At 47.5% G+C, this 12,532-nt stretch overlaps 1 protein-coding gene across 2 annotated transcripts in view; it reads left to right on the top strand.

Annotated features, from left to right (window-relative positions):
- Positions 1-964: 964 nt before the first annotated feature.
- Positions 965-12,532, top strand: part of LOC107271029 (serine/arginine repetitive matrix protein 2) — an 89,739-nt gene continuing 78,171 nt past the window's right edge. For both annotated transcript variants that reach the window (XM_025088270.1, XM_025088269.1), the window contains exons 1-2: positions 965-2,317; positions 11,298-11,768. In XM_025088270.1, the coding sequence (XP_024944038.1) occupies positions 2,151-2,317; positions 11,298-11,768 (638 nt within the window). In that variant the 5' untranslated portion in view covers positions 965-2,150. The remainder of the gene's footprint in view (positions 2,318-11,297; positions 11,769-12,532) is intronic.

Here is a 12,532-nt window from a genome sequence, read left to right as displayed (position 1 = left end):
ACGAGCGTAGATTGAGTTCCCACCGAGGGAGCGGGATTTGTACAACTAATTGACAAGGAGATCGAAGCAAGACCTCGTGGAAAATAGAGTCACGAAAGGTTTGTAGCTGCAGCCAGAACTTCTCGTTGACAGCTGCAGCCAATGCGTGGACGGCTATTCTCTTTTAATTGAACGGCTAATGAACCGGGCAGACCTCTAGTCCATTGTCCGTGTTCTCTACTCACAGTGCATACTCATCGATTTATAATTACGAATATATAGTCGGTTAGACCATTGGTATCTGCTTATTACGTACGTATATACAGCGGGCAGGATTTTAAATTCACACGGCGTACTAACTCCGGACTAAATCAGGAGTCACTTAGTCTCAGTTTATAAAAATTGCAATTAGACAGTTCTCGCTAACTCATTAACATTTACGCGACAGATCTACCAATTAGGTGTTTTACTAATTGTAAGAAGTTCATCGTCGACTAATAACGTACACGGCCGGTAACCAGCCTCGCTAAATTAGTCCTTAACATTTTTTTTTATTTGCCTAATGGTTCTTATGCCAGTTCGCACACACCAGTAGAATATATATATATTCATATCGCGTGTATATTATAGTCCGTACGCAATGCTTGCGCGCCTACGATATACAGTATTATATTATTACCATGCAATCGCGCAGGTGCATAAGATATCACGCTATTTGGATTAACCTGAAGTTACTACACGGCTTGCCGATCGACTCGTATCGGTTACGGACGACGATTCAATATTGTTGTGACGAGGGTCACTCTTATTCTCCCTGTTATTATTATGGCGTAACGTGTTCATGGCGTAGTCATGGTGTATCCGGCCGGGCCAGCCGCCACAGGAGAACCGAGCAAGAAACCCAACGGAGGAACTCGAACCGAGATCGGTTAGGAGAGTCGAGAGGAGCATACCGGGCAGTCCTTCTCGGCACGCCGTACAGGCCCTACGTGCTTTTATTACCCGGCGCGACTTCAACCTTTCAGAACAGTTTGTAGTCGCGTGTGAAAACGTCATTATACGTTCGGAGAGGAAGATTTGTGCTTGGTGTGTGATACCGATTTTTTTTTGTAAAAATAGGCAAAAAAATTGCATTTTAAATACGTCGATTTGGACGTCGAGGAACCTGGTTCATCCTCTCTACGTTATTGCCTAGGGTCCGCGATCGAAACAAAATGGAGGAGATCGGTATGAGATAATTGGTTCGTGCTTGCGATTCTTGCAATGGAAAAAAAGTAAGTCTACGAGATGACTGTGTCGTGAGAGGGAGTAGTAGTCGAGCGTCGTTTCGTGACCGGTTGCATTGAACAAGTATTTCCGGGTGGAAGTACCAATCCGTAAAATTGGATATCCGACCTCTTGTTCTTCTGGATGATTTAATATCGGACTGTAAACTTTTTTATGGTGGATTTAATAATACAGAAAGATCGGTATCTGTATTATGCCGTGTAAAATTGTGTCTCAGGTGCAGATCGGTATCGAGGAGTGTACGTACTGTTGCAATTTAATAAACGTAGACGAAAGAGTATTCGGATCGTGTCGAGGAAGCAGTATCGGCTTTTCTTCATGGTAATTGAAGAGCTCGTTATCCAGAAACGGCGAGAGGAGGCAGAATCGGTTGAGGGAAAGAGTCAAGGGCCTCGTGGAAACGAAGTGTTTGCATTAAAACCTCGAGGCAAGGTGCAGGCTAACCATCCAGCGAAGGAAGGTTCGGCCTGAGAGTCGACCGGTACAAGACCGGTCGGCCCCGACCATATATTCACGTGTGGGACTCGTGTGTGTTACATAATCTCTGACCATACCCTGAAGCAGTACACCTTATAAGAAACAATATCAATATCGAAGACTCAAAAGAATTGGTGATCGGATTGACATTTTAACGTGATTCAGTGTCAGTTTGTAATTTATGATTTTTCAAGTCATCATGGGTAACATTGAAGATTAAAATTGGACTAGGGTAAAATTATGAAAAACTCTGAATTTTCATGCGTCTAAAAGAACTATGGGAGTATCACGAGACGGTTGTGAGTATCGTCGAAGAAGATTTTAGTGGATTATGAAAGTATGGGTAAAAATCGTTACCGATTTTTTTGAAAATTCATTCAAAATAAGGTATCTTGCCGCAATTCGAAATGGAGGACACGCTGCAAAGTGGTCTTCGGCAAGATCAGTGGTTCTCATCTCGTACCACGTCCGAGAAGCTCCTGGAGAAGCGTTCCAACAGCCTAGGAAGCGGCGCCCTCCACTTCATCCGAACCCGAAGCAGCATCCGGCGTGAACTGAAGCGTCACTGTAATCAGTAAGTATCCAAATAGTTAAAAATCTCTAGAGCCTTGAATTCGAAGCGGTGGAGATCATCCTTTGGATCCGGTCTAATGACGCTAGAGAGAGACTCTAATACAAGAAACAAGGAGGATGGACCAATCATCCATTAATTCCAAGTACCACAAAACCTGGAGTACTGAACTAGCCCATAAATCTAATACCGAAAATACGTGTGTCTCTCGAGACAGAGGAAGGTATCGGATCTTCCTGGTAAGCGAATCGCGTTCGAGAAGACGGTGGAGACGAGGACCGAGAAAAGGAATAAGAACTTAAAGGATGGGAGCAAAACTTGAATCCCGCGTCCGGAATGCCGAATGACTTGCAACTCGTCACGCTGCAGGCTAAGTCTCCCGAAAGGGCTTCGATATGGTATAGTCAGTCCGGGAAGCCGTTTTGGAGTCGGGCTCTTCCTGGGAAAGGTCTGCTCGAAGCTTCTGCTAGGCCGGAATGAATAGCGTCCCGAGGTGTACCTATACGCTGAGGTCGAAGCGGGAAGTGGAAGTAATAAAAGTGCGCGGCATGCGGTCCGCCGCACTTATGACGATAAATTATAATGGCATTCCGAAGGGCGGGCGGGCGGTCGTCTGCTGCGACAAGTTCGTAAAGTCTCTGTCTCGGTGGATGTTAGATAAGAATAAAGAAGATGGAAAAGATGCTGGAGGAATAATTAGCATGAGATCGGGTAACGAGCCTAGGCTCGCCGAGTGGTGCGCTCGTGTTGCGCCGTGTAGGTGGATACAAAATCTTGTCTAGACCGAGTACGAGCCGGTCCTAGGTAGTCGCTGGAATGCAGGAGTTGCTCGAGGATGTCGTGAGGATTTCCTTTGCTTCTTATTTCTTGCCCGTCCTTTCTTTCGGTGTCAGAATAAGTACGAGCATATACCCACAGGAATAGGCTACATAGTGGCTTCATACCCACAATGTTTATGTACGAAGAAGAAGAAGGTATACGAGTACGTGGATAAAAATGATACTTCTATAAAGACAAGGTAAACTCCATAGCAGTACGTTGTACGCCTGTAAGGTAAAGTATCGAAGTTAACGTGGAGCCGGGTCCATTATCATTTCATAAGGCCCATACGGAATGGATCTGAATTCGAATTATATATGTAATGGGATTCGGGTAAATGAATTCCGTATAAAAATGTCGAATGGTACATAACAGTCGGATTCACAGTGGGGCCCCTGGCGCGCATAATAAGCTTCACGTACGGCTCCGAGGATTCCAAGTTTGGATCGTGAAGGGCCTTAAGGCCACGTAGCTCCAGTCCTGCTCCAAGAGCATTTATACCGACACACGGACAAAAGTGACCATCCCAGCGAACACTTCCGTGTTGTTCGACTAATGAATCGCCTTCACCAGCCCTTGCCACCCCCTCGGGATCGCAGTATACTTCCCACAGACGGAGCCCCCCACTCTCATATTTATGAAGCCAGCTGTACCTCCGATAGGTCACACTCTATCGGAGACCATGAAAAAGTAATGGTTGTCCAGAAAACCCATGGTACCGTTCCATTAAACATACCGCAGGAATTATTCTCGAGGTACGTCCTTTGCTCCCACAACCTGCCGGAACGTCGATCCGTGCGATCGTAGCGGTTCAAATTCTCGAAACAGGTTGAGGGAAACAAGTTTGGTAGCCGTCGCTATATCTAATGTCTTGTCCGCTACCAAAATGGACCAAGCGCTCTACCGTCTCGTATCATCATTCATAGCTATCGGGTCAGCCAGTTGATTTCATGCGATAAGACCCGATGCACAGTTTAGGATCGTTTTCTTCGCATGGTCCAGGACCATCGTTTCTAATCACGATCATCCTTCTGGACTTGTTCCAGTTTGATGAATTATTGGTCTCCGGTCTAGGCTCCTGAGGTCTTAGCGTCCTAGCATGGTAGAGACACAGGTACCCTGTGCTTCCTCTTTCTATGCTCCTACTCCGGTACGCAACTGGCTGACTTCTAATGAAGTCTCGTGACTCTGATGTTTACGAGGGTTTCACGCCGGGCAGTTTATTTCGTCGCGAGAATCTACGCCCTGCAGCCACGATGCTACAAATCCAGACAAATCTATCCTAACAGTCTCTCGCGGTGATATTTACGAGCGTGCTCGCCGTGATCACCGGTAAACACTCGGCTTGGTTACACTTTACGATGCTCATTTCATAGTCGAACACACTCGGGCCGATGTTACCGATCAGCTATAGCGTCGCTACGTGCGGACTCGGAAATGCGTACAGTCGCGGGGCCAGGGCACGTTCTCTGAAACGAGTCAGGTGGGCACGGAATAATTGTGGATTTTAATTTTTTGTTCGGTGGTTCATATTTTTTTTTTTTTACAACTGTCCCTTTCCCTCCCGTGGACTTTGATCAATGGCGCGAGAACTTATCGGTACTACAGGACGGGTTATAAATTCTGGATTGAAAGCTCTTGGCACCGCGTGGAATTGCATGATCGGTCCTTGGATAAGTCACGGTAGTTTATAGGTTTGTGGTATATACCGCGAGATTTCGCATGGCTGGAATGTTTACGCGAACTTAATAAATAATGACTGGGACACATTGGGGTTTGAGATATTGCACGGTCTCCTTCAAAATTGAAATATTTTTTCAGCACTTCCACATGTCGCGCATCGGCTCCGATTATAAGCGCGGTAAATAAGCAGCGTCTGGTTATATACCCGCTCGAGCGAGGAACGCAGACTCGGCAAATATAGGAATAAAATAAGTAAGATCCTTTCCAGGAATACCAGCAGTCCCGAAGGTATCCTAAGTAAAGTAATCCTGACAGGAGCGAGTCCGCGTGCCGTGGAGGTTGACTACTGAGTAAAAAGTCATTAAATTTGCATAGTGGCGTCTTATCCGCGAAAGCCTTCAGGGGGTTCATTGACGGGGCTAATGTTGTAACAGTGTACGCGAAAGATAGCGTAATTGCCAGAGTTGAAAAATAATTAGTACGTAGAAGTAAAGAACAAAGGATTCGACTAATTTTCGTACTGCGTATCCCTTACGTACCTATATACCTATATGTCAATTACAAAACGTTACTATAGCCGCAACAGCCACGACCACGGAGTCATCCAGGAATTCGTTAACGGACTTGTCACAGTGCTGCCACCGTGGTGCATGCTGACGTACCAGGCCGGAACCAAGTCTTCGGTACACCCGGGAACTCGGATGCTCGTAGTGTAAAAATATAATCCTAAAAATTGATCCAGCACGATAAAGTGAAAACGTGAAACGATGGATCGAGGAAACGGAGCTGTAACATTATCGTGACGAGTCTTCGGCGGAGCCGTCAGGGGTCAGTGAGCGCTCCGGTCGGCAAACCCGGGGTTGAATTCTCAATCTTTTTATTGAGCGTTATAGTATAGTTACTCTTCACGAATCCTGTTCCGATACGCGTCTCGGACGAAGATGGATCTATTCGTTTGTATCGGTTTCTCGAAGAAACGATCTCTCAATAGTTTACCTCCTTGTACCTCTTTTTAGTTAGACCCCCCCCTCTCTCTCTCCCTTTCCGTAGCTCATCTAGCCTTTTACAAGACTATATAAATAACAGCAGATCGTAGCGTGGGCTGGTAGACCATACTATTACGCAAGCGCTTATACCAACTACGGAATACTCGAAAACGTTATGGGTACAGTCAGAAGGCAGACTCTTCGTGACTTGCTTCACGAATGCGCGCAACTGCCGTATTCGACAATGACTTATCGACAAGGGTATACGTCCACGTCGTGATTATATATATATATATATATATATATATATCGTTACAGTTAACGATACGCGTACACAGAAAAGCAGCCGCCAAATTATAATACGATTTCGTGAAGTTACGTAACGGCATTGCCGAAAGCGGATGAGGGACTATTTTGTCTTGCTTGAATTTAACTACTTTCTACGTACACAGTACCGCCCGTCGTAAATATGATATTTAGAAAAAATTCGCGTTATTTCCCCATATCCGATTTCGTATGAGATTTATGAACTATACGCGATCGTATAATATATGGACACGCGCAATGACTGAGGTATATGCGTATATATGTTTGTACGGTGTCCGATCGACAAGTATCCATCTAAACGAGGCTTACTCTAACGGTCGTATTAATGGCGCTTTCGCCTCGGTCAAAAAGCTTGACAACCGTTGCATCAGTTCGTGTGGTATCGGGCAGGCGTCGTGACCCGACCTGATGAACTCCACTCCTCCCGGCTCCACCGGCCGATCCCACTCTGAAAGGATACGTAGGAGCGTCCTCGGATACGAGAAATGGAGCACCGTTCGATTACGAGCCGGTGAACTTGGCATTAGGTCTCACCGAATCGACACGAAGGATTCTCTAATGCTCCACCTCCTTCGGGATTGGGTTTACTTAACGGTCAGAGCCAATTGCAGGCTAGTCGGTCTGCTCGCTATCGAGCCTTCCTATTCTCTAACGTATACATAACCCTGCACGCCTGTGATACGTACTTCGGTATCCACCTATTCGCCAGGAGTATTAGGAGCTATCACGAGGAGAGCATCGCGACGCCAGGGGGTTGGAACTCGGAACGGAATATCATACTGTGCCGCCTGTGTAATCCGTCGGCGACCGCGTTTCCTGTTCGACCCCCATACCTAAGGTCACCGAGTAATTTCATCTAAACGAACGACTGCTCCGCAGGTAATCTGGGATCGTAAGAAGCTCCTTTTCCTACCAGACGGGCCTGACCGAGCTCATACTTTGCCATTATACGCGTAGACCATGAAGACTCGAAAGGGTGGATACGGCTACGCAGGATCCACCTACCTCGTAGTATCTCGAACGTGAACTCCGGATACCAGGGTATCATACGTGAAAAAATTGCTGGAACGCTGGTCAATAGAACGGGTGGGTATATGGAAGCTTGGCTGAGCGAAGCTCTATCGGGAAAAAGAGGTGGACTGCTTTGCTTCATGGAATCGTAATTAGGGTTCTACGCTGCCAAGAGGGAGATTGCGCCTGCCGACTTTGTGAACGAGGACGATCAGCATAGCAGAAAGAAGTACCAGGGTGTCTCGGTTCTTTCGCGTCAATAGGCTCCAGCGTTCAGGCGCCGATCCGCTGACGTATGATTGCTACGTATTTCACGGTTTACGGCGGAATCACTTCAATCGGACATTATCGAGCTGGAGAAACCATAACGAGCCCACGTTCCGCGTAGCCTCGAGCAATGTGCCTCGCAATCAGCAGTACCATACACGAGCGGCCACCCCTTGCTAACCCCAGGCCCGTAAGGATTATATGTTTATATGTCTCTAGGTACTGTACCTATCTTTGCCGTATAGTGTATATACTATATATGCTAGAGGTATATAATACAATGCCAGGATCTGATTTTTATATATATTTGTATATATATATGTATACTGGTACATATTACGTACACCGTATGTACTTACATAGATTGTCGTTGTAACTACCTACTTGTCTGGACGGCATGCGGGTATCCCACCCAGAATACCCCTGCGTTTGTTTATACGGCCGATTATGGATACTACGCTGCCCCCAGTACGAGATTATCCAGAAGACGTACATGGACCTTGTGTTTTATTTATTTGTGCCTCGTTTTATTTTATAAGAATTTTTATTCAGCCCTCGATGAAATTCGATACCCTTTTTCACGGTTGGGAAGGTATTTTTTTTCGTATATCGTAAGGATTTCATATTATTTTTTTTTTTCATTGCTTTCTTTTTCTCCTAGCAATGCTGTTCCCCGGGTGGTACCAGGGTAGACGGGGACAGTGAAAAAATGGGGCGAACGCCGAGGCAAGGGAAAGAAATAAAAGGTGCACAATACTCGTCAAGGACAGGCGGTATTCAAATGCGATCAATGCACCGGCAACTGGAGCTATGCACTTTTCTAGACGCCGTCTCCGGTGCATTTACGTTGTAACTACAATTTTCTTCTTCCATTGTCCACGGGTATGCATTGTTCAGCACGTTATATCCTGCGTGTAACACGGAGTCGAGGAAATATGAAGAGTCGCGCTCCGAAGTTTTCCCACGTTGATCGGTTCGCCGTATAAAATGGCGATGATAAATGAGGATCGATCGCAGGCTGCTAGGAGGATCGTTAGCGTGAGATTCAGTGACGTAACGATCGTGCAGTCGAGATATTAGCATCGGACGGACCTACAGACAGATGGACGGACGGACGGGACTGACTGACTGAGGAATACCGTTAAACAAAACCTCGCCTTCGTGACCCCGGCTCGATCAGGGCCGATGACGATGACGATCTAGTATACCTTTTTGCGGGCTTCGCCATGTACAGTCACCGTCTTATAGATTCTCGGCCCACGATCAGGTCGTGCAGTCGCGTGATCTCTTCCGTGATTATCTAAATGGATCTTAATGCGTGAACAGAAACGGTTCTACCCGGATGAGAGTTCTAACGAAATTTTAACCCGGGGTCCAGCGACCCGAGAAAGGGCTGATTGGGACGAACCCATAAAATGGTAATTTCGCAAAATGTCCAATCTCTGAGGTTACCAGGTGTCACGTGTGAATGGACCATAAGAAAGGAAAGGTCAAACGGACATTTTGAGACGGTCAAAGAAACCGTCTGATTACATTTGGCAAATTTGACCAATGCATCTTCATGATAATGCCTGCATTATTGGCATCGGGCATACGGGACTGTTTGCACGATCCTTGGGGAAAGTTTGTTTTCTCATGACAAAAGTGCGGCTGGTTACCGAAAGATCCTTTGAGATCGAAGGATCAATATTGATCCTTGACGCAGTTTCACTCTCGTTCACTTTGAAGAGCTGCTTCGTACCGAATCCTGTTCAGGACGTACGAAAGTTTTAGCGACGCTCGTGGGTCTGAGAGCCGTAGGAAGGAATAAAAATAAAGTGGTCAGTGCCAGGATTAATGTTAATCCTTATCTCGAGCAGACACTTGGTGGAAACTCGAGAAATACATGAGAATCAATGAGGCAAAACGGGAGTCAATAGCGAAACTGGCATCTGACGGGCGACTCTAACGGCTCGTAAATTAATAACAAGAAGTAATAGTACAAGAAGATAGCATAAACGTCCTAGGTGGTGGTACGTTGTATACAGCATGGGCAGTAAGAGCGCGCGCCGCGTCGTGGCGGAGGAGAGAACGAAAGAAAAGAAAAAAAAAAAAAAATAAATAAAAAGGAAGAAGCGGAGGAGGATGCAAGGATGCAAGGATGCAAACCGACAGCCGGGACAGGAACATACCCGTGGAAAGGCAAGTCAGGGCTGTACGTGGAAACTACGTGGAATATCCACGACGCTTATAAGATAGACACGGAGAAACCAAGAGGCGAATCAGAGAGTAATAGGGGACAGGAGGCAAGAGTAGGCTGAGAGGAGAGAAAAATAAATAAGATGGATACGGGAAATAAGAGGAGCAAGAGAGCGGTAGTGTGGAGAGCGAGACTCACAAAACCCCGAGTGACGGTCAAGAAGGAGAAGCAGGGAGGAGAACCAGCCCAAGTGCAGAGCCCGTCCAGCCACGAAAAGGTGCACCGTGTATATAGGGTGTTGGCTAAAAATTTAACTCGGTGCATGGAAATGTACCGGGTGACCGTTTGGTACCGTTTACGTGTACCGTGCCGGAATCGTGTTCGCTACTGTGTATCACGTCGAGGTAGCATTCGCTTTCTGGACTAGGATGCGTCTTGGGAATGAAGTTGGTATTGCACTGTGGGTAAGGGCACTGTGCGCCGGCACGTCGACGTCTCCACGCTACTGTGTCAGAACAATGCTCTTCATCAGCAGACTGCGCGGCAGGCCCCCGCTCGTGGCTCCCTTCGTTCAGTTCCAAACAACGCAACGTCACCAAATAAACTATAACGAATGCCACGGAACGAAATGGGAGAAAAAGAGAATTGGACGTGGTAGAGCGAGCAGAGCGCATACAAATGTATCGCCAAGCGTAGGACGGGTTTAGAGCCGAGTATCCCACTTGGCGACGGACGCCCGAGAGGATATCAGAGGCAGGATGGCGGAGACCTCCGCTCGACATTACGAGTAATTAAATCGGCGTGTTCTGGAGGAAAGGAGTGATTTTCTTGGGTTTTATAGCCAAGGGCTATTCAATGGGGGGACGAGAATTCCTCGGGGTATAATAATACTATTTTCAGGATGGAAGGTGGTTGCACGCGGTCAATCAGGACTAAAAGCCGAACCCGATAATGCACGCGCATTTCGGTCGATCCGCTCCTTGTGTCCCGTGCAAAAAGGAGCGGCACGAAAAGCTGAAAAGATAAGAGCACGCCGAACGGCCGTTGGGCTTGCAGAACCGGAATTTTATACAGTGGCGTAACAGTCTGAATAGTAAGGTTCGCCAGAGGATTGTGATCGCGGAAGACGTTTGTAATTTTTAAAATTGTCCAGCATCCTCAGGCTGTCTAAAAATTATTTCCCTTTGCACGTCGAGTAGCATCTCGTAAAATTTTTTCGTCCATGTCGAAAGCTCTTATTCTTCTTCGGCACTGCTTTGGTATGATTTTGAAAAATTTTATTCGACTCAAGTATCGGGCGATTCAAGGTATTACCGATAAGGAAGAACGACAGAAGGAACTCGGTGGTCAAGGAGCTGTGCAGAGCCCGAAGCATCGAGTGGCGAACATAAGGTGGCGTCTCGCGGCGGCCGTGGCCAGAACTACAACTAACCTTGGCAAGGTCACCGAGTCCTAACTACCCAAGCGACCCTTCTCGTCTCAGCGAGCCCTTTATTAACCATTCGTCCTGATTCCCCGGAGCCATGTGCCATTCAGCGGACTTGCCGTACTTTTTTTCTGGACGCGCCTTCTCGTTCCTTCACGGCGAAATCGAGACCCGCACCGTTTCCACGCGTTATTCACCGCCTCCATCAGTAATACCCTCGTATTATGTCTTCCAGCTATCCTTGGGAAAAGACCGTCGATAACCTAGAACTCTTCTTCGTTCCAGGAGTAAATCATCGGAGAGTACCTCGAGCAACAACGAGGGTGGCAATGGCGGAGGCGGCGTGGGCGGTTTGGGAAAATGGTTACGAGAGCATCTGGGAGGTGGTTCCAGGGGTAGTCACGACGTGAGCGTGCCCCTTCCGGCGAAGAGAACCGGAAGTGCCGACAAGAGCCTGACCAGGGTGACGTACGCCTCTCAGAATCTTTACTGTAGCCTACCGAGGGAACATGGAAGGCACTGTCATAACGTACGCAAGCACGTTCAGCCTGGTCTTCACAGTCGTCCCAGATCGAACAGTGCGAATTTTCATGATAAATCGCACAGCGGCTCACCGCGTGCTCCTTTTATCGGTACAATTACCAGAGGTGGACCCATCTACGGCAGCGAAGGCAAAACCATAAAGAGACGTAATCGCGATCGCAGAAGACACTCATTGAACGAGACACAGGACGGCAGTCAGAATCATCGACAAAGGTCAGTATGCACAGGTCCCTACTGTGGTATCCTATAGCAGTGCCCACTATACGTATACTGTGTCACGTATAGTACCCGAAGGTCGGTTAGGTAACGAGGGATGCAGGGATGCTTTTCTTTTGTTCCTGGTGAGACGCGACCATCTCGGTACGGCAGTTCGTAGAATTCTGATGCAGGAAACATACCACTGCTCCGGCACTGACGACGACCTGTCCGGTGGATGCCTCGGTGCTAGGAGTTAACATACGGCACGCGCAATGCGTCCTTAATCCCGCCTTGGTCGTACCTGACCATAAAAAGGATTCGATAGGATAACACCTAGACGGTACTTATCCTTGAACAGATCCTCAGGGACGCCTACCGAGGATCCACCATTGGAATCCTTCCGGATGATTTAACGCGTCGCAAACCCCGTTCCGGAGTGCGCTGGTTGTAAGTGTCCGGGTCTGGTATGTGGACGGTGTGTAGGACTGTAGGGTCCTGGGATATATGGCTGTCTCGAGGGTCCTCTCTGGAAGAGGGACCCAGTGGGATCGCGCGATCGCGGACACGGGGACTGCGAAATACCAGGGTCCGTCCGTCGGTCGGAGGCTGTGTCGGCCCGTGAATTTACGAGGCGCTCTCCGATAACCTCGATAGGCCGACACGAACTGGGAGAAGATGCGAGTCTATTGTGTCCACCCGAACCTGGAGGTGGATCTTGCAACGAGATACTTTTTTTTTTTTTTTTTTTTTTTTTTTTGGAAAATTACGACCGGGTTAAC

Source organism: Cephus cinctus, unplaced genomic scaffold (assembly GCF_000341935.2).
Source record: "Cephus cinctus unplaced genomic scaffold, Ccin1 Ccin1_scaffold0867, whole genome shotgun sequence".
NCBI lineage: Eukaryota > Metazoa > Arthropoda > Insecta > Hymenoptera > Cephidae > Cephus > Cephus cinctus.
Note: the sequence above shows the minus strand (reverse complement) of the source record. Positions and strands in the feature narration are given on the sequence as shown.